General features: G+C 35.8%; 1 protein-coding gene across 13 annotated transcripts in view; it reads right to left on the minus strand.

Annotated features, from left to right (window-relative positions):
- The window catches only part of LEKR1 (leucine, glutamate and lysine rich 1), a 224,246-nt gene that overhangs the window by 146,741 nt on the left and 54,025 nt on the right, over window positions 1-23,480 (minus strand). For all 13 annotated transcript variants that reach the window (XM_023260442.2, XM_019810522.3, XM_023260443.2 and 10 more), the window contains one exon: window positions 4,372-4,491. In XM_023260442.2, coding sequence (XP_023116210.2) covers window positions 4,372-4,491 — 120 coding nt within the window. The remainder of the gene's footprint in view (window positions 1-4,371; window positions 4,492-23,480) is intronic.

Consider the following 23,480-nt stretch of genomic DNA (forward strand, 5'->3'; position numbering starts at 1 on the left):
AATAATTAGACAAGATCTGAAAGTTATCAGCAAAATAAGTAAGTAAGTAAGTAAGTAATGACTAAAGTCATGGAAGTGTATAATTGGTTAATATATATCTTCCTGGATAGACTAGATCTATGATACAGAGACTATATCTGTCTTATTCATCACAGTTTCCCAAGCACCTAGCATAGTACCTATCACATAGTATATGCTTAAATACTGACAAATAAATGAATGAGTAAAAATAATAGATCACCCAGTTGGAGGACTGAAGAAGTGAGAAGTGCTGGGGATAAAACACTGGATAACACTAACATTTATAGGACTATAACAGAAAATAATCCCTCAAAAAAAGACCAGTGAGCCAAAAGAATAATATCAGAAATTCAGGAAATAGGAAATGTAAACAAAAAACAGTGGTCACTGTTTAAGGCCTCAGTTAAAGGCTGAACAGAGTCCACTGTATCTGGTATTAAGGAGGCCTCTGAAGATCTGAGAGACAGACATTAGGTAGGAAAGGACAGAGTAGTAAAGCAGAAGTGATACTAGCAGTCAAGAACCTTGACTTAAATAGCAAGGAGAGGAAGAGGAAAATGCAGAGTAGAATGGTTTGTTGAGAAAGGAGACACCTGAATGTGCACACAGCTGAGCAACAATACGAGCACAGTCAGAGGCTAAAAACACAGACAAGAGATACAGTCAATTTCTTGTGCAAAGTCCTAGAAAGGCCAGATATAGGCCAGAGGCTAAAAGATTAGCCTTTGCCAGGAAAAAGAGTGATGACATTCTATATGGTAACTAACGTCCACTTGAGTGACCAGAAGCCACAGAGGATACCTCAAACAGCATGCAGAGCTAGGAGCTAAGAGAGATGCTAATTTCAAAAAGCAGAGAAAGAGTCCAAATAGATCACTAAATCAAGGGGGCCAAAAGTAAGGATGAGAAGTCTGAATGTGGAACCAGAAACTGATGGTAAGAAAGGGAGATCAGAGCTATGAACTAAGTCAAGGTCAAGGGGCTAATAGTTTTGGTGTAAGGCAGCTGCTGGGAATAAACCATGTACAAAGGGGTCAGGGTATAGAAGGATATTTAACAGGAAAAAAGACTGGATGTGGATTCAGGTGCTTCTTTAGGGAGAAAGGCAGGAAATAGAAAATTCAAGCTTGTTAGCCAAGACCAGATCCATGCTTTGTGGGGCCTAAATCTTATATTATTAGTGGTGAGTGAGAGGAAGACTTTCTTGGAAAAAAAAGAAAAAGGAACACAAAAATGATGTCCACAACATTAGGTTTAAAAGTGTGTGCTTATCTATAGAATGAGAAAAATCATTACAAATGAAAATTGTAAAGTTGATAAATTCCACCGATATCACAAAATATAGGAAAATAATGTAACTTGCTAATAGTAACGGCTCTACAATATTTTTTTTGCTTGTAATTTTTGTCCACATGTTCTTCAACCACTTCTGCATATGAGAACCATTTTATAATAATGCATTATGTGGAGAGAATATAAAAATTATATAGCCTTTCATCTAACATGGCCATTAGTTTTTTATTATTGGTAGTTTCAAAATATTCTTTCAGCTTTATGATTCACTATTGATAACACTGTGTAAATATTACACATTGTCCAATTTGGAAAAACACTTTTGTAGTTTTCTTATATGATTATAAGAATTGGAGCATTTCAAGTTTTCTTGGAAAATGACTAGACTTAAATTGTCTTTGAAATGATGAAACTCATAAAACAGTTTATCTTAAATGTCCTTGAAGTGGTGTGATTTTTATGTTGTATTCAGTGATGTTAGTAGCTTTTGTAAATTGGCAAAACATTTAAATCTTTCTCCAATGTATTTAAATAATTTACTCTATTTCATTGAATGGATTATTTCATAATCCAAGAGCTTTTTTTGAAAATATATCTTTCTCTTAATGAATTCACTTGTAATATAATCTGAAAAAAGAGTTATAATTTTTTATGCTAGAATAATTTATATTGCTTAAAATGATATTTATTGTTTTTATTCCATTAATTTTTAAAAATTCATACACATTCAAATTTTTAGTTTGCAATCCTTACTTGTATTATTGAAGCATTCTACAATGTTTTCCCAAATGTCAATTATAATCGTGTATTCCCAACTCAATTTTCCCTTACTCGGATTCCACAAATGCTTGTGACTACTCCAATGGCATAGCAACATCAGAAGTTTAAGAGAGGGGAAACCAGTGCCTGGGTGTCTCCATGGGTTAAGCATCCAATTTCGGCTCAGGTCATGATCTCATGGTTTATGGGTTTGAGCCCCACATTGGGCTCTGTGCTGACAGCTCAGAGCCTGGAGCCTGCTTCAGATTCGGTGTCTCCCTCTCTTCTCCTCCCTCACGCACACTCTGTCTCTCTGTCTCTCTCTCTCTCAAAAATAAACAAACATTAAAGAAAGAGGAAACCAGACTAGAAAAAGAAAGAATATTAATCAGTTACAATTAAACCATCTTACTTCTGCTAGACAATAAATAGTACAAATATGCCTCAGTTTTTTCAATAATTTACAATGTTACAAATCACCTGCAAAATGTGAATAGTGAAAATTGACCGTATCAGTCCATAATATCCTGAAGCAGCATTAATTATTTAAGCTAGTCCTGGTCTACTTTTTTAAAAATTTTTAAATGTTTATTTATTTTTGAGAGAGAGCACGAGCATGAGCACGAGCAGGGAAGGGTCAGAGAGGATCTGAAGCAGGCTCCAGGCTCTGAGCTGTCAGCACAGAGCCTGATGCGGGGCTCAAAATCACAGACCGTGAGATCATGATGTGAGCTGAAGTCAGACACTTAACTTACTGAGCCACCCAGGCACCCCACGGTCTAATGTTTTTTTAAATGTTTATTTATTCTTGAAAGATAGAGACAGAGCATGAGCAGGGGAGGGGCAGAGAGAGAGAGGGAGACACAGAATCCAAAGCAGGCTCCAGGCCCTGAGCTGTCAGCACAGAGCTGGACAAGGGCTCAAATGAACTGACCACAAGATCATGACCTGGGCCCAAGTTGGACACCTAACCGACTGAGCCACCCAGGTGCCCCTAGTCCTGGTCTAACCTTAAAATTTAATCAATCCTACCACTCATGATGGCATTAATGGATGAAACAAATGGGACTTCCTTAGCAGACCTGAGCCAAAGCTATTGGAAAAGCCAAGCTTGAACACCAGTGGGGATGATCAAAGTGGAGAACTGAAATCACCTGCTGGTTCAATACCAGATTTCTAGGAAAGGGCAAGGATTTCTGATGATAAAAATTATCATCTGTTTTATGAGTAGACTCCTTCATTCATTCAAAAATTATTTATTGAGCATCAGTTATGTGCAAGGCATTTATGAAAGGTACTTGGCCAACAGGTGATCACCAGCTAGTATATTAAAAACTTGTTAGCCTAGGAAATTTCTTTTAAGTTTATTTATTTCTTTCTGAGAGAGCAGAGAGAGAGGGAGGTGCAGAGAGAGAAGGAGAGAGAGAATCCCAAGCAGAATCCGCACTGTCAGCACAGAGACCAATGTGGAGCTCGATCTCATGAACCATGAGATCATGACCTGAGCCAAAATCAAGAGTTGGACACTTATGTGACTGAACCACCCAGGCACCCCACCCAGGCAATATTTTTAACAGAACAATGTTTCTGGCAACAACTAGTAGATTGGAAAAAAAGGAAAAGAAAAAGAAAAGAAAGAAACCTAACATTCAAAATATTCATCCAACATATTTTTTTAAGTCACCCAGAATCCGTGTCTATTTGTAATGCTCATTTAACTTATTTCCCTTTTCTAGCAGCTAAACTACTCAGTTTTGAAAAGAATCATTTTTTTCTGATATTCTCAATAATTCAATTCCAATTTTATTTAAAAAAATGAACTTCCTTGTTTCTGTAGAACACTGGGGTTTTTACCTTCAGGTATGATAAACCCTCCAAAGATGATATAAAAGCAGAATTAACACCATTTTTGTTGGAGATTTCTAAATTTAGAAGGTCTATTACTATCATTTAGAAATGTACCCTATTCTATGACTTTTTGTATCATTGGACTATCTGGCAGGGAATCAAATACACCAAGAAATAGTCATCAAGAGAAAAATGAATTAGCTAATATTCTTTCATTCTAAATGTTACTGCAAAATAAAAGCAAGGTGTTTGCCTGATTTAAATGTTATTGGTAAAACTATTCAGTTGAAATAATGATTTAAAAAGAAAATAAGTAAAGTTGTTTTCATTGTTTCAACCACACTGAATATAGAAACTATATTACTAAAACGTGTTTGAATGTTTATAAAGTTAGTTTTAAATGTACTTTTTCAATCTTCATGATTTTCAATTCTTTAAAGATAATCTTACCTGAATGCTTGTGATTGTCTCTGTTTAATATTTAATTCATGTTGCAAATGACTCAATTCTTTCTGTACTCTCTTCAATTCATTTTGTTGACTTTTTAACTGCATACTTGCATCCCAAATTCTAAAAATATAAACAAAAAACATCCATTACAAGTTTAAATAATCCTTCATGAGAGCCTTATTAAATTTAAATTTAAATACACTTTTAATAAAAATAAATTCTAAAAAACTATGCATCTTTATATATGCTAAATGAATGTACAGAAAAAGTATGGAGAGACACAAATCAAACACCATTAACACTGGGAAGGAGAGTGGAACCAATTGGCAGGGGAAAGGCAAGGAAGGGCACTGAAGGGAGGCAAAACTTTTTCTCTGTATCTTTTGTATTGTTCAAATTTTTACAATAAACATTTTTTTACTTGAATTACTAATTAAAATATAACTTAAAAACATCAATTTAATTTTTATTAAAGTAATATGTGTATATAATTTCAAATGTCAAATATTACTAAAAGAGTTATAAGAAAAAAAACAGAAATCATTTTCTTTTACTTCAATTCCCACTGCCCAAAACAACTTTCAGCGTTTTTCCTGATTCCTCTAGTATTTACTTCTATATTACCAAATAACATGCTTATATTATTATTCCTTAATATTTCAGTATAGATATTACCTAGTAAATTACAAATTACAGTTAAGATCTGATTCTGCTACATATAACTGAGACCTGAATATGATAGCTTAAATATACAAGAGTATATTATATTGCATAAAACAAATGTATTATTAGCCAATATAATGCTGATGTAATAGCTTTATAGAGTCCTCAGGTCCCCAGGATACTTCCAACTCTCTGGTCTACTATCTTTGGTATATGTCTTTTATTTTCATTGACCATGATAATGGCAGAAACTGCAACAATTCTTTTCCCATTCCAGACTAGCAACAAGAGGAGAATAATGGCTCACTTTGTCTCTTATAAGGAAACTTCCTAGAAGTACCACTAACTACTTCTGCTGAAGTTAGACACATGGCTGTACCTACTGTAAGTAAAGCTGGGAAACGTAGTCTTTTAATTGAAAAGATTAGCTCCCAGGTATATCCACAGTTCTATTACTAACAAAGGAAGAATGGTGTTATAGTAGGTAACCAGCAGTCTCTATCACAATCCTAGTAAGAACTGACCCTCCTACACATACCTATACTCTTAAACGTACAAACACACCACCCTCCCCATCTTACCCTCCCAGTTAAGTTACATCAATCTTTTTATTCAGTACTTACATTATTCTTCACTAGTGAGATATCTGTTATGTTATGATCACATTTCTTGTACAACTTTTTGGTGTCCCTGGATTGAAAACCCATCTCCTTTTCTTCTTAGTTTTCTGTGTACCTATCTTTGATACATCTTCCAAATCTGACAGAGGTCTAATTCTGCTTTCTCAATATCTTCAGACACAGCAGAAAACTCTTCCATATCATTTCTTTTCCAGGAAACATCTTTCCCAGAGCTCTCTATTCCCATGCTCCTGTCTGGGTATTCTCTGGTTTGACTAAACAACTGTCATCCTGTGACTTGCCTTTCTTACCATTTCAGGAACTGTCCTTAGCTCTCTTTCATGTCTGTACCCTGTACCCTGGCTCTAAAGTCTTCCTCCTTCTTGGTGTTCTCCTTTTGGTGGAATAAATCCTCCAGGAGTTTGTTTTTTGTTTTTGTTTGTTTTTTATTTTTTGTTTTGTACGTGAGAGGTAATTTTAAGAACTTGAATATGTGAAAATGTATTATATCTCAGACTGGACAGTTTAGCTAAATATAGAATCATAGATGAGAAAAAATATTCTTCATCTGAAAATTAGGGCACTTTTCCTCTGTTTCCTAACATATGGTGCTGTTTCTGAAAAGTCCAATGCCGGTCTAATTTCTACTTCTTTGTATGATACATGGTAGGTTCTCCTCACTCTGCCACTGCCCTGGTTCAGAAGCTTTAAGATTTTTCTCTTTTCACTTAGTATTCTTTTTTTTTTTTTAATTTTTTTTCAATGTTTTTTATTTATTTTTGGGACAGAGAGAGTCAGAGCATGAACGGGGGAGGGGCAGAGAGAGAGGGAGACACAGAATCGGAAACAGGCTCCAGGCTCCGAGCCATCAGCCCAGAGCCTGATGCGGGGCTCGAACTCACGGACGGCGAGATCGTGACCTGGCTGAAGTCAGACGCTCAACCGACTGCGCCACCCAGGCGCCCCTTCACTTAGTATTCTTAAATTTCATCACAATATATTATTGTATCAGTCTTTTGTCATTCTCCTGGCTGGGCACCTGATGTTTTGAAAACTGGTGTTCTTTAGTTCCAGGAATTTTACCCTAAGGAAAATGATTCTTTCCCCTTCATTTTCTATGTTTTTTTTTTTTTTTCTTTTCTTTTCTGGAACATCTTTCTATTTAGATGTGGGACCTTCTGAAGAGATATTCTAATTTTCTTAAATTTTTTGCCATCTTACTACTTTGGACATTTTGTTTATCTTCCATCCTGTCTATAAAATTTTTAATTTCTGTTATATTTTAATTACCAAGAATTCTTTCTTATTCTTCAAAAGTCTACAAGAATTCTTTCTTGTTCTTATTTCATGATTACAATTTCTTTTCTTATTTTTTGAAGGTATCAATTACTGTGTGTTTTACTGTTTATTTTTTATTTTTTTAATTTATTATTTTTGAGAAAGAGAGAGAGTGTGAGCAGGCGAGGGGAAGAGGGAGAGGGAGACACAGAATCTGAAACAGGCTCCAGGCTCTGAGCTGTCAGCACAGAGCCCAATGCAGGGCTTGAACTCACAAACTGTGAGATCATGACCTGAGCTGAAGTCGGATGATTAACCAACTAAGCCACCCAGGGACCCCAATTATGGTGTATTTTAAAGTTTTCTTCAGCTTACTTCATAGCTTCTGTTCCTCTGGCTTTTTAAATTTTTTCTTTGTTTTGCTTCCCTTCTTTCACATTTGAAGCCTTCCTTACAAGTCTGGGATCCTTTGTTATCTATTCATATTTACAAATGAGGACAATTGGTCCCATTTCTATAAGTTACTAATGATGGAGAAAAGAGGGAGTGGCTTTTCTAGATAAAAGAGAAGTAACAAAAGTGACAATCAAATGTGACATGTAGACCTTGTGTAGAACCAGATTCAAACAAATAAACTACAATTTTTTTTAATATTGAGGAAATTTGATTATGAACTGGGAATTAGAAAATACTGAGGAACTATTGCTAATTTGGGAATAATAATACTGTTGTATAAGAAAATGGCATATCACACTGAAGTAAATGGAGGTGAAACTAGCATGCAGTCTTGGATTTTCCTTAAATTGCTTCAACAAAAAAAAAATGGGACAGATGAAACACATAAGCCAAAATTGTGGTAATTTTTGAATCTGTGTTAATGTATATTATACTATTTTCACCTAGAAAAAAACAACTAACAAACGAGGCAGTGAAATTCTGTCTTAAGGTTCTGTGGTGTGTGCAGGAATTATTAAATGATGGCCTTCAACTGTGCGGAGATCACATGGGGAATCAGCTATTTTGATAGTACCTATGCCATCTGCCAGAGTCAGGGCAAGGTAATTAAAAGCCTTTGAGGAGACAGAGTGGGAGAGAGGTTCTGAAAGCCTAAATGCACTTTTAAAATATTTTTCATAAATTCTCCTATTTTCAGCCTCACTTTGTACCCTGACAAGTATTTCTCTTGGCATACTGAGAGAAAGAAATTAGCCAAATGTTTTCAGGAGTCACATCTAAAAAAAAAAAAAAATTAAAGAAATGTAGAAAATAAAAGGTTAGAAAAGTATATACCAGATGCTTTAAAGATGACAAAAGATATATATTAATATTAATAACTACTAATAAAGGGAACAACCTTCAGTTTTGATAAAAGTCTAATCCACCAAGAAAAATAATAATCATGAACTTTTACATACCCAAAATATAAAGAAATATCTGTTAAAAATCATATGAGAATAAATTGCTAATCATAATGGGAGGTAGGAACACATTTCTCACAGGAATGGAATGGTCACAATGACATGAAAAATAGTAAAGATATTGAGGATATGACTAACATAATAAACTTGATGCATGGATATAATTAGAGGATATATCTAATAATCATTCTTCCAAATATGTGGTATAATCACAAAAACTGACCACGTAATCAGCCACGATTGAAATTTTAATATATTCTTTTTTCCATTTTTATTTATTTATTTTAATTTACATCCCTCCCTCCCTTCCTTCCTTCCTTTTCTTTTCTTTTTAAAAAAATTACATCCAAGGTAGTCAGCATATAGGGCAATCATGATTTCAGGAGAATCCAATGATTCATCCCCTACATATAACACCCAGTGCTCATCCCAACAAGTGTCTTCTTTAATGCCCCTTGCCCATTTAGCCATCCCCCAACCAAAACCCCTCCAGCAACCCTTAGTTTGTCCTCTATATTTAAGTCTCTTATGTTTTGTCCTCCTCCCTGTTTTTATATTATTTTTGCTTCTCTTCCCTTATGTTCATCTGTTTTATATCTTAAATTCCACATATGCGTGAAGTCATATGATAGTTAGCTTTTTCTGACTTAGTATAATACACTCTAGTGCCGTCCACATTGTTGCAAATGGCAAGATTTCATTCTTTTTGATTGCCGAGTAGTACTCCACTGGATATGTATGTATGTGTGTGTGTGTGTGTGTGTGTGTGTGTGTGTATATACATCCATACATATATATATACACACTACATCTTTAACCATTCATCTGTCGACGGACATTTGGGCTCTTTCCATACTTAGGCTATTGTTGATAACACTGCTATAAACATTGGGGTGCATGTGCCTTTTCCAATCAGCACTTTTGTATCCTTTGGATAAATATCTAGTAGTGCAATTGCTGTGTCATAGGGTAGTTCTATTTTTAATTTTTTGAGGACCCTCCATACTGTTTCCCAGAGTAGCTTCACCAGTTTGCATTCCCACCAGGAGTGCAAAAGAGTTTCCCTTTCTCTGCATCCTTGCCAACATCTGTTATTGCCTGGGTGGTTAATTTTAGCCATTCTGACTGGTGTGAGGTGGTATCTCATCGTGGTTTTGATTTCTATTTCCCTGATGACAAGTGATGTTGAGCATTTTTTCATGTGGTCCCAATAGTTCATTTTTGCTTTTGTTTCCCTTGGCCCTGGAGACGCGTTGAGTAAAAAGTTGCTGTGGCTGAAGTCAAAGAGGTTTTTGCCTGCTTTCTCCTGTAAGATTTTGATGGCTTCCTGTCTTACGTTTAGGTCTTTCATCTATTTTGAGTTTATTTTTTTGTATGGTGTAAGCAACTGGTCCAGGTTCATGTCATTGTCCAGTTTTCCCAACACCATTTGCTGAAGAGACTGTCTTTATTCCATTGGATATTCTTTCCTGCTTTGTCAAAGATTAGTTGGCCATACATTTGTGGGTCCATTTCTAGGTTTCCTATTCTGTTCCATTGATCTAAGTGTCTGTTTTTGTGCCAGTACCATACTGTCCTGATGATTACAGCTTTGTAATACAGCTTGAAATCCAGGATTGTGATGCCTTTGGTTCTTTTTCACCATTGCTTTGTTTCTGGTTCCATACAAACTTTAAGATTGCCTGTTCTAGCTCTGTGAAGAATACTGGTGATATTTTGATAGGGATTGCAAAATTTTAATATGTTCTTAAAAAGAAAATCATATACCCACATTCATTGTCTACAGTAAAATTACACAAAACATTTACAACAAAAAGTCCACTAAAAATCTACATATATGGAAACTTAAACATACATCTAATGAACTTTGAGTCAAAAAGGAAGTAAAAATAAAAATTATCAACTATTTAAAAACAAATAATAATGCACTTATTAAATAAATAACAATGAATGGGCATTCTGAATGTCATGATCTAAGAGAAAGTATAAATGACAAAAAAAATCTATTCTCAGAAATAAGGGTACCCCAGTAGCAATGAGCACACCCAATTCTTACATCTTGGTTTCTAAATACTATTTTCCAACAAAATAAACCAAAGCATCTTAGAGAACTGGTTGATTCCAGGGGTGAGGCAGGTAAAATCTAAGGTGAGCCTAGAATATTTTGTGGTGCCAGAAAGTAAGGAAGAGCTCAAGGAAGATAGGACACGTTGAAAGGGCACAGGTGCCACCTGACAACTCCTAATAACCAAAACTGGAACCGCTGATAAACAAAAAGAATAACTATAGTATCTGAGTATAACCCACAAAATAAAAATGAATAATTACATACTGATACTAATAAGTAACTGAATAAATAAATGGAAGAGAAGGAACAGTCCTTCCCTCACAAAGAAATTCCAATTAATAAATGTAGAAGGAATAAGAAAAGTATTTACAACAAAATATGTATAATTGCAAAGGGAAAAATAATTTTACAATGGAGGAACCTGGCAAACCCCACCTTAGCCAAGTGATCAAGGTAAACATCATCTGTAAGAAGACATATTAACATCATGATACACTAATAAGGACATATCACTTCTGTGGTATTCTTGTGAAAAAAGAATAATCTCAACATAATTATGAGTAAACATCAGACAAACCCAAATTAAGGGATATTCTACAAATAACTGAACAGTACTCTTGAAAAGCCTTGGGTCATGAAAGGCTAAGATTAAGGAACTGTCACAGACCAAAGAAGACTAGGACAGTATAAGCTCTAAATGCAATGTGTGATTCAAGATTGAAGCCTGAACTGGAAAAGAAGATGCTAGTGGAAAAATTGATACAATACCAATGTTAATTTCTTAGTTTTTTGGGTTTTTTTTAACTGTCCATAGTTATGTAAGGTGTTAACATCAGGAGAAGCTAGGCATATGGAAACTGTACTATTTTTTATTTTTTGCAACTTTCTATAAGTCTAAAATTATTTCAAAATAAAAAGTTCTTAAAAATCACTTGTACATATACAATGAGTAATTTGTACATGTCAAATATATCTGTAGTATAAATTATGTAAAAAGGTGAGTGCTTTTTAGGGGCGCCAGGGCGTCTCAATCGGTTAAGTGTCTGACTTCAGCTCTGTGCTGACAGCTCAGAGCCTGGAGCCTGCCTCGGATTCTGTGACTGCCTTCCTCTCTGCCCCTTCCCCACACATGTGCTGTCTCTCTCTCTCTCTCTCTCTCTCTCTCTCTCTCTCTCTCTCTCTCTCTCTCTCAAAAATAAACATTAAAAAAAAAGGTGGGTGCATCTTAAATTTTGGAGGTTATATTTTTAATAGCAAAAATAAAAGGAAAAAACCTTCATGGTCAATAGTACAGGAACTTTAAACAACCTATATTCCTATGCAATACTATACAAAAAATAAAAAAAGAATGAAATAGATCTCTATGTTCTGGCATAGAAAGAATACCAAGACCAATTATCGAGAAAAAAGAAAATCTGTAATTTACAGATGAGTAAAAGTTTTCAAACATGCCTAGTAGGAATGCAAATTAACACAACTACTTTGAATAAATAATTGGATCTATAAACCAGGCCATATGTATAAGGCCAAGACCCAGAACTTCCATACCTAGTACATATCCAACAGAAATGTGCTCATATATTCACCAAAGACATGCACATGAATGCTCATGGCACCGCTGATTATAATAGCCCTGAACTGAAAACAGCCCAAATGCCCATCCATAGCAGAGTAGATAAATCCACTGTGGCATATTCAGACCATGGAAAACTGAAGAGCAACAGGAATGAACAAAAAGCTGCCACCCAAAACAACATAGACGCATCTCACAAACATCAGGAAACCAGACAAGAGAATATACAGTATATGATTCCATTTACATAAAGTTCAAAAAAAGGCAACATTTATCTATGGTGTTATAAGCCAAGATAGTAAGTAAATTCCTCTGGATGGGTGATAATAAAAGAGGTAAAGAGAGCTTCTGGAAGGATGTTGTACTCTGTTTCATGATCTGGGTGCTGATTACATGGGAAATTCACTGTGTGAAATTTAATTTAGCTGTACATATTTACGCATTCTTCTCTATATTATACTTCGATAAAAATTTATAAAAATAAAATTAAAATTAAACACCTAGACAGCTTATTACTTGTATGTAAGCATATAGAGATTGATAAATGTGGAAAAATCCAGAAATATTAGAAGAAAATTTAAGCTACACTTAAAGAAAAGTTAAGTTTATACTGCTGGATTAAATGGCTTTTTTATTAAACATTCCTTAATTATAGCCCACTCCAACTATTAAGATTTACCCAGAAAAGAATTCGAAGCTTGTATTTTTACAAATTATTTTCCTTTTCATAATTAAAAAAAATACACATGAAAACACTTTCCAACTTTAATTCTTTTAATACACTCCCCAGCTGAATGTTACATATAAATAGCATCTCAAGCCCTTTAATACTCCTTGAGAAGTTAGGCCACATTATTTCAATCTGTTCTGGCTGTGTAAGTTGACTTCACTTCTTTCAAATCAAACTGATAAGGTTATAAATGTCATGCCTGGAAAGGCACTAATGTTCACTTTTACATATTTTATCAACTTTATGAAATAAACAATTCACATAATATTGCAATAAAGTATGTACTGTGCAAGCACATATTTTTCTCTAACGGTCATAATTCTGCATTAAAGTTGAATACTATGTTGATATGAGGACATGTTGTTGTCTAGCGAGAGGGTGTTCCTGAAAATAGGGACTAACAGCATGTTCTAGTGGAGAGAGTCCTGTGCTGGAAGTTAGATGATTTGTATTATAAACCTCTTGCCAATGCACCCATGAGAACAACACATTTATTACTCTTACATACTTCCCAGCTTTTCTCTTAGCTAACTTGATTAAAATGAATCGTGTGAGAATCACAGAGTTGTAAAACAAAGTTGGGAAAGGTATTATAGTCTCTTAATTATTTTCATTCGGATCATCTACTAATATTACTCATAATGAAAATATTCTTAAATTGAAAATACTTTAAAAACACCCCTTTAGCTTCCCTCCAGTCTATAATCAAACACTTCAGAAAACACAATAAGGAAGCTAATCATATCCCTAGGGATTCTACCACCCGTAACCTATATTCTTTTATGTCCAGCTCCTGGCTCTAAAGATTCCTCTATTTTTAGTCTTTCCTTCAAACTGGTTTTATAGCAATCTAAGATGATAGGTGGAAGTTCAGGGTCCACAGAAATTAGGTGGCAGATTTTCAGGACTGTGGCCTATCATGGCAGGCAAAGACATCCAATTATCAAGGGGTAAATTAGGACTGCAACAAAGAAATCAATCAAAACAAGTTAGTGCTTCAAGAATTCTTGGGAAACAGATTTCAGAAATTAACATGCAACTAACTGCCAATCACAAAATGTGGCTTCTCTGGAATTAACCACGGCCTAAATGCATCCAGAAAATTAAATTACCTTTCAAGAAAGTAGGGAGTGTGAGGTGGGAAGCCCAAGTATATAGGTAGATAAATCATTCAGGACTCAATAAAACCAGAAAGAATTCTTATTTTGCAGAGAAAAGTCATAAGCACTTTGTGAAACTCTGGAGATAGAAACCAAACTTCTTTAGCTATTATCAGGAGTATGGCAACTTCAAAAATGTCAACTGGAGAATGCCCAGGACCAGAAATGTCACTAACATACAAGTGTATAGAATAATAGCAATATTTATAACAAAATTATTTGTGAATGCAAACAATTTCCTTTTGAGTGATATCCTATTGCTTTTATTTATAAAATTATTATGATACTTATTTATATCTTCCTACAAAAGTTCTAGCTTAGTTATTAAAACATATCCTTTCTGAGGTAGTTAATTTTATCCCAGTCATTATTGTATACAGTATCAATGTACTTTCAGTGCAATGTTAACAAATGTACTCCTTAATAGTTTGACTCCTTCTAAACAGTGATTGCCCTATTGACGGAAGGTTCTAACATGTAGAGGTCTCAAAAGTCGAACAATGGTAAGCCATTGTCTTGACTTTGATACCACACATTCATATTCATTCCCTCACCTCTTCTCTTTCTTCTCTCCTCTGTCTCTCCCCACCCTTTCCCAACAATATGAGAATGGTACTTTCCATTGGACTGAATCAACACTGCTTTTTAAATGAACTTCATTTAATTGGTCTCATTTGAGCTTTATTCAGTCCCTGATTTTTCCCTGGGTCTCTTTAATTTTTTTAATGGATAAGTACCTAGAACATATAACCTCCCAAAACTGAAGCAGGAAGAAATAGAAAATTTGAACAGACTGAACACCAGCAGTGAAATTGAATCAGTAATCAAAAAATTCCCCTGGTTTCTTTAATGTAGAGAATCTACTAAATAGATCTTCCTTTGACTAAATATGATACTCTTAAGCTTTACTAGTACAGAAACAGAAGTTAAAAATCTTAACCTTGACTTAAATAACCAAACACATAATTCTGTATTGTAGGTTTGATGTATATTTTCACAAAATGGAGGTGAAAGTTTTGCTGTATTTTCCTTGAAGGCAAGGGGATAGATGGAAGATAATTTGGAGAAAAATGGAAATTTCCATTGTTTTAAAGTGCTCTTAATAAAATCACATTGTTATAAAAAAAAACTTTTAAATATTGCTACCATCATTCTAAGTTACCTTTTAACTTTTGTTATTTATTTATTTATTTTGAGAGAGACACAGAGAATGTAAGCAAGGGAGGGACAAAGAGAGAGGGAGAGAGAGAATTCCCCAGCAGGCTCTGCACCTTCAGCAGAGTCCAACACTTGAACTCAAAAAACCGTGAGACCATGACCTGAGCCAAAATCAGGAGTTTGACGCTTAACCGACTGAGCCACCCAGGTGCCCCAAAGTACTCTTAACAATTACATTATTTATTCTCTAGTGCAAGAATTTACGATTCTTACTTCCCTTACTAATTGTTCTGTCCCAGTTTTGGTAACATAGAAGGCATTGATGAATATTCTTTTGATTAACTCTAAAGAATGGAAAGCATATAAAATCCTTGGATATTCTTTTTCATGTAATGGTTAGCTACTGTTTTGTCCACCCAGTACGATTCCCTTTATGTGAAATCATCAACTCTTTATGCAAAGAACTATTTTTTCCACCCGAACCTTAAAGATCCAACCATTCATATGACTACTGCCACAGACGTTTCCATGTTCTAGGACTCAAACTCCACTGGCTCAGTGGATGAAACACCTGCCCCAAACTAGGTCAACCAGAGCTCTTCTCTAGGATTTTTTTTCCCCTTGCAACAAGAGAAAAGAGCAGGCAGTTCTTCTCAGGTGGCAGTAGATCTAGGAACTAAAATTTAGGCATTGTAGGCAACTGCTTTTCCTTCTAAAAGGAGAAAGTAAATCTGCAGCTTAAGAGAATAAAGCCAGTATGCAACGAAAAGCGAAGATGAAAGACAAAAAGAAAATCTTAGGGGTGGTCATGTCCTTTGTTCAGGTTATTCCTGAGGCCTAGCTTCATAGACCTCCCATGGTTCAATTTTTTCTTTGAAATCTGCGATCCATTAAATTTTTTAAATTTTGTGTCCAAGCTAGTTCAAGCTAGATTTTAGTCACTTACAATTAAGAGTTTTAACTAACAGTGTATGACCCAGGATCCATCATACAGCAAACTTAAAATTAACCTCTAAGGTTAGTTTGAAGATATAATGCTTTCTAATAATCCTTAAAAAATGGAAAACATTTAGTGAAATAAGCTCATGACAATAAATAGGCAATTCGGAGAAAAGCAATATTCTGAGTAAAATTTTTATGAATATAAGCTAGATATCGTTCAATAGGTTAATAGGGAACATGATCTGCATTCTAAAGACTGCACTGTTGTTAGTGAAAAGCTGATCTCTGTGAAAGTGCTAGCACCTTAAGTAAAGGGACAAAAGCCATTGTTCTCCAAATGTGAGAACATTAGCTATCCCGTGTAAGGGGCTCCCTGCTCAGCTGACCTTGGGTCTGTGTTTTTACTCTTGGTGGTTAGACATGTATAATAATTTCTAGAAACCCAATTTTAGTACAGTCTTACATATTGTTCAGGAACTCCTCAGTGATATTTTGGATATACGCTTGCCCTTTTAGCTAAACTACATGTATTTTTATTCCTTTTACCCTGTAGTAGTAAAATAGCTATATAGGATTATTCTTTAAAAAAAACTTTTATTAACATTCTTATAGAAAAAGTAACTTATTTTGATTGTGAAACAGCTTCTAATCTCTTTTTCTCATTAAAAATACTTTTTAAAATGTGATTTTTGAGGCTCTTAGGGTAATAAAATGAACACATGTGAAAATTTTTTTAAGGTTTATTTATTTTTGAGAAAGAGGGCAGGAGGAGGGGCAGAGAGAGAGGGAGACACAGAAGCAGGCTCCAGGCTCTGAGCTGTCAGCACTAAGTCGACATGGGGCTCGAACTCACAGACCACTCACAGAATACAAGATCATGACCTGAGCTGAAGTTGGACACTTAACCGACTGAGCCACCCAGGTGCCCCTAAAATGAATACATTTTAAAAGAAGAGACTGGAGGGTGCCTGAGTAGTGCAGTTGGTTAAACGTCCAACTCTTGATCTCGGCTCAGGTCATGATCTCACTGTTAATGACTTTAAGTCCTGAGTCGGGTGCTGTGCTGATGGTGCAGAGCCTGCTCTGGATTCTCTCTCCTTCTCTCTAATCCTCCCCTGCTTGTGCTCTCTCTCTCTCTTTCTCTCTCAAAATAAATAAATAAACTTAAAAAAAATTTTTTTTATAAAGAAGAGACTGACACCAAAAAGTAAATATCAGTTATCTCAGAAAGTGACATTAAAGGCAATCTTTTTCATCAAACTTTCTACTTTTCAAATATTCCATAATGTGCACAGTAAAAATAAGAGACTTAATTTCTGTGAAAAAAAATAGATAATAGCAAATAATTTATAAATTAATGTTTGAAGCAATAAAAAATTAGTGCATTTGAAACCCAATATAACAGCCCATTTACTAATGCACCCCAAAATGTCATTAGATTAGTTGTTTTAAACACTAGCTTTTACATCTGTTCTTTAAAAAAGTTCAAGAGAGCTATATGTGAGCTTCTAGAAATAATGCATAGAATTGAAGATATTCAAAGAATCATTAAAATTTGAGGCTTCCTTTCTTCCCATTTTTAGGTTTGAAGCAAAAGTAAATCTGGTTCAATCAAAGGAAAAGAGTATATGTGACAGCTTCAGGTCACTATTTTTTTTTAATCTTGTGATAAAACTGTAATTACACTAGAGAGGAAAAACAAAAATAGAAACCATTCACTCAAAAATATGTATGACATGCCCACTATGTACATGGTACCACACCCAGCACCATTAAAGATTGGGAAATAAAGGAATAGTATCTGTCTTCTGGTGACTCTGAGTTAGATGTGGGAGAGAATAAAAGTGAAGAGCTACATTACAGTGTGATGCAGATGGTTAAAGGAAGAAGGCAGTGAGAGAAGGCAGAGAGGAAAGTAACCAGCTTCTCTTTGTGTGTCCTTGAAAATATGAAGATTAGAGAATGCTCTGACTGATCAGGAGTACTGTTGAAAACTGGCAAGGAGGAAAAGAAGAATACAAGAGGGAAGAGGCTGCCCAGATGTAATGGAGGGAAGAAAAGAAAATTTATTAGGAACTCCTTTTCAAAATATTTAGGGGTGCCTGGGTGGCTCAGTCGCTTGTGTCCAACTTCAGCTCAGGTCATGATGTTGTGGTTCATGAAGCCCCGCATCAGGCTATGTGCTGACAGCCTGGAGCCTGCTTGGGATTCTCTCTCTTTTCCTCTCTCTCTTCCTTCCTCGACTCTCTCTCTCTCCCTCTCTTTCAAAATAAATAAATAAACAAAAAGTTTAATAATTACAGAAAAAGCTATGAGTTATCATGGCTACTTCCAAATGAAAGACCATTCAAAGAGTTTCATTAATACTGTAGTGACATTTAAAAACGCCCAAAGAATCTTCCTGACAAGATATTACATACACTTCATTTTACTATTCAAAGAGAATAAGAAAAAGAAATGTAGTAATATTTTTTCAAAATTCAACTTATTGCCTGCCATATTCTGAGGAAATAAAGCTATGAAATTTTCTCCAACTACAAATTGTTAAAACACATAAAAATATTAAAGCCAAATATTCTTACAGTTAAGAAACCTATTTTATTTTTGGACATTTTTTCTGCTATTGGTGTTTTACTAAATATTTTCTAACCCAAATCCTATACGCTTACACTGAAAGTTTCTAATTGCAATGCCTTAGGAAAGGTAATATGACTTTTGTAAATCATCAAATAATGGCACTGTGCTCTCAAATTAATTTAAAGCAGATGTTTATAGGGGTCACAGAAAACACCTCTGTTAGAGGGTGACATGAGAATCATGATACTATTTCTTGGTAGGGGTTCAGTGATAAGCAGGACCCAGAGCGGAGCTGGTATGATGACTCACTCAGGTTCCTCTGTGTGCAGTCTTACATTTGTCCAGTTTTGAAGCTGCAAATCAGTCCGTGAACGCTCTTCATTTGACTTGACTTTTCATGAGTACCACCATTTAAAATTTCAGGCATTTTACGTAAAGATCCAGATTACCTACTCTTCTTTAAAAATCAAGTAATTCAGGGGCGCCTGGGTGGCTCAGTCGGTTAAGCGTCCGACTTCGGCTCAGGTCACGATCTCGCGGTATGTGAGTCCGAGCCCCGTGTTGGGCTCTGGGCTGACGGCTCAGAGCCTGGAGCCTGTTTCCGATTCTGTGTCTCCCTCTCTCTCTGACCCTCCCCCGTTCATGCTCTGTCTCTCTCTGTCTCAAAAATAAATAAACATTAAAAAAATAAAAAATAAAAATAAAAATCAAGTAATTCAGAAACAACAGGCCCACATTCCCCCCCCCCCAAAACAATCTCCTGTACCTGCTGTCTCCTTTAATGAGCATGCATTTTCTGGTTTCCTGTAGTTCACACCTAGCCTGTTTCACTTGCTGAAACAAACTCACAATCAGTGAGTTTTGGATACCTGCTTTGCCCCATAGGCATTTAAGTTTGCCATTCTAAATTCTAATTCCAGAGATTCACTAGATGGATTTTAGATGTTTTTATAAGCCATTTAAAGCCCATCCAAATGAGCTTTGGCTACCTCAAATATTTTTTCTCTGAAAATTACATAAGTTGATTGCCTACCATTTACTTGGGGAATTCTATAAATTAAATGAATTCCATTTTTATTTTGCATAATAAAAAAATATACAGAGAGACACAGAGGCAGAGACAGAGAAACAGAAAAAGAAAGAGAATGGTAAAACCATAGAGAAAAATCAGAATTTATACTGACAGCTACCAAGATACTAAGACTTGAAGGCAAGGAGAAATCATGACTGTTCGCTCCAAAGTTGCAGTGGGATCCTTAAAGATTGACTGGTACCTACCCTACCGACAGCAACTTGTCTCTCACAAAACTGGCAAGAATAAACCTTTTCTATCTCATTTCCCATTAAACAACAACAAACAACAACAGCAAAAGACAACAGCAGCAATAAATGACCCAGCACCAACCGTGCAAAATGTCCAATGCAACATAAGTTACAGGTGTTTTCTCATTTAAACCTTTTGGGGAATCCTAGCTCCAGTTTCTCAATTTCCTTTTGGTCCCAGTTAAGGGATTTTTGCCTGATTTTTAACAGTTTCTTTTTCATATCAAATGTTTTATTAACCCTTATTTTAGTGTTGTCAAACTATGTTCCACAGTAAGCCCCAGCGCACTCCAAAAAATGGTTTCATAGTAAAATAAAATTGGAAATAACAGGTTTTTTATACTGTAAAACTTCTTAGGGTTTTTACTGTGCTAATATATAAAGTCAATCACCAAGAGAAGATAGATGAGTATGTTCCAAACTTAAAATTTGACCATAAGATAGTTTTTCAATAACATTTCTTACAAATCCCTTGGAACACACTTTGAGGAGCAATGTTCTATTTTTAGTATTAATCTTATAATCATTCTATGTAATTACTTTTATTTAAAGTGGTGTTCATTTCAATATGGTATCAGAAAGTATCAGCAGAAGGCAGAAAGCTGAGCAGATGGCAGGTACTTCCAACAAGAATAGAGGTTCCTCTTTTCCTAGTGAATCTTGCAGAGGCTCTACCTGGCCAAATGAGCTATTCCCTTTATGGGGACTCCTGTCCAGAATGGAGCTGGCTCCATCAAAGACTCCTTCTCACACAATTTCAGGCATTGTCTCAAGTTCTGCCCTACAAACTTACTTGAATCATCAAACTGGTTTCCAGCTCCTAACCTTTTACTTCTGTCCCTCTCAGTTCCCCCTTGGCCCACTGCTTTCAACTTGGAAGACTCCTTGGACATCCCAATGTACCTGATCCTTTGCCCACCCTGGAAGGGGTAGTTGGGGCATGTTAACTAACCCCAAACCAATTTTCTACCCCAGACTCAGACATTTTCTTTGACTATGGGAGAAGACTGATAGTAGCATACCTAAAGATGCTGTTCCTATCATCTTGGTAAAAGTGAATGTTAGCATTTTCCTTCTTAAAGATCAGTAAGGCCAATCTAAAAGACACATGAAGGGAGCTAATGAGAGCAGTGTTTTCTTATACTCACAGTTTGTCAAAAGGCCAAACAAGCAAAGAGTCTGACCTATTTCATCTTCAGATATTTGCCAAATAGCCTACACCATGGACTTTAAAAGCCAGGGATAAAAATTATAGCTAGGAAAGATCTTTCCAGTGCCATTTCTCCACCAGGATCTTAAAGACAGAAATGATATTTCTTTTAGGTTTCTCTACTCTCCAAAATATAGAACCTAAAACTTCCCATGACAGCAAAGTCATAACTAGAATTCCAGAGGCCCTCAATAGCAGAGATTCTCCTATATATCCTGACTTTGTAAGGCACCAGTATCCTACAAAAGGCTCCATTGAGAAACAGAAGCCAGCTAAGGAAGATATAAGTTTTTGGATGGCTCCTTCACTGTAAATAGGAAGCTATCATTAGTAGGTCTGAGGTACTTCAAACACACTAACCATCAAACTGGACTAAATCTTAGCAATAATTCTCTCCACTCAGTTTCATCTGAGTCATACATTTATTCATTCACTGAAGAATTTCAGTTAATGCAGAAGACTGGTTGGTTGGTCAACCAGCACTAAAGGTTAAGTACTATAACAGCAGGCATGCACAGAGTTTTATGTGAGCTCATAGGAAGCTGGTCAAGAAAGCTGAGTGGTAAAGGATGAGTTTGGGTCAGTGTGAAGCAGGGAAGGCGTAACAAGCAAGGAGTTCCAGAAGGTCATTAGCCAAAGCACAGAAGTTTGAGAGAAGATGGCATATTCTGGTTAATTCTTAGTGGGTCACATGGAGTGACAAGAATTGAAGGCAAATTAAAGATCATGTGAACCATGTTATGGAATTTGCACTTTTCCCTCAGTACTATGGGGCCCCTAGAGGATTTGAAGCAGGAGTCAGATTTGCATTTTTGAAAGATGGCTCTACCAGAAATTACCTAAGAAAATGCCACTGAGACATAGGTGTATATTTGTTTCATTCAACCTCCCCCTCCTCTCCAGTATCTTATTTCTCCTATAAAGCTCAATTTATACATGGTCTTGTTGATTGATAACATCAGTCAGCTTTTATTTTATTGTGATCACAGCTGCTGCCATATGATTTCCCCACTTAAGAGTCTCAACCTCCTGCCTTCATGCCTTTTTCCTTCTCCTCCCTTCTTTCCTGCTTGTTAGGACCAATTCTGACTTCAGACCTAAGTTCAACAGCCCTGCCCACCTCTCCACACCTATTCATTCTTGTTGCTCATTCCTTTATCCTCCTTTAATAAATAGGCTTGTATCTCACTTTCTTGTAATCTTGTCTTCTATTTACTGGTAACCTCACTTAAGACTAGATCCTTAATGATTCTCTTTCCAGGCCAGGACCACAATTTGGCAATTCAGCTTCTCTATCACTGACTGAGTGATCAGACTTTTGGATTTATCAGCATGAGCCCTGCTATTTGTTGGGGCAAGCTAGTAGCTATTAGTACTTTGCCTTGAACTTCTCTCGTCAACTGCATATCCAGATACATCAACCCTCCTAGACATTCAAGGAGGGTGTGTATGCGGCAGTGGAAGACCTATTCAGTGCATAATAAGGCTAAGGTTGTCTTCCCTAGCCCCTGATATAGCCAATGGATAGGTCCCACCCCCTTCTAGTAAGCTATATATTTGTCTTAAGAAACTGAGCCAAGCTCAGTTGAGTTCAGGGAGGTGACAAATACCATTTATTTTAACTGTTCACTGAGATGATAACCTGGCCCCTTAGATGATCCTCACTGACACCCAATCTTATGTTGCATGCCATAAAAAAATCACCTTATGCTTCTCCCTCACTAGCCCATTAAGCCTTTCTCTCCCTTATTTAGATTAAAAAGTTCATAACCCTTCAATTCTTCCACTCTGTCCAGAAATGAGACAGTATTGGGCCTTCCCTATAGTACTAATAATTTATTAAGTATGGAATCATATAACCTCAAGAGGAAAATGTGTATACTTTTCTCTCACGCTTAAGTACTCTTGGATTGCATTTCCCCAAATTAAAATTCTTCTGGAGTCTAACAGTGCAAACAAACAGAAAATTGCTTCTCTGGCTTCCCATAAATACTTTAATCCTCTCTGTTAAAAAGAAGCATGGCTGTTAAAAAATAGCCACCTATACCCAAGTTGCAGCCTCTTTTCTCACCCACCCTTCTGTCAAGTAAGGCTGGCAGAGTGTCACTTTGGAGTAATCTCACAGTGCTGATCTCAATTAACAGCACAGAGAGGCCTTAGAGTTGCTCTGTAAATGTAATGCTAAATTACAATTTGATTCCAAATAAACAGGGAATTTCTGATAGTTTGAACAAAAGGCTGGGCTGAAGTTTGTCTGCATTATTTAAGATGGACATATTAACATAATACCTGCTTTTAAACTTCAGAAAAAATACTTAAATATGAACTGCTGATATTTAGAAATAAGTAAAAATTGTAACATTAGGTTTGGGGGATTACTAAAGCTCAT

This window comes from Felis catus, chromosome C2, assembly GCF_018350175.1.
Source record: "Felis catus isolate Fca126 chromosome C2, F.catus_Fca126_mat1.0, whole genome shotgun sequence".
Taxonomy (NCBI): domain Eukaryota; kingdom Metazoa; phylum Chordata; class Mammalia; order Carnivora; family Felidae; genus Felis; species Felis catus.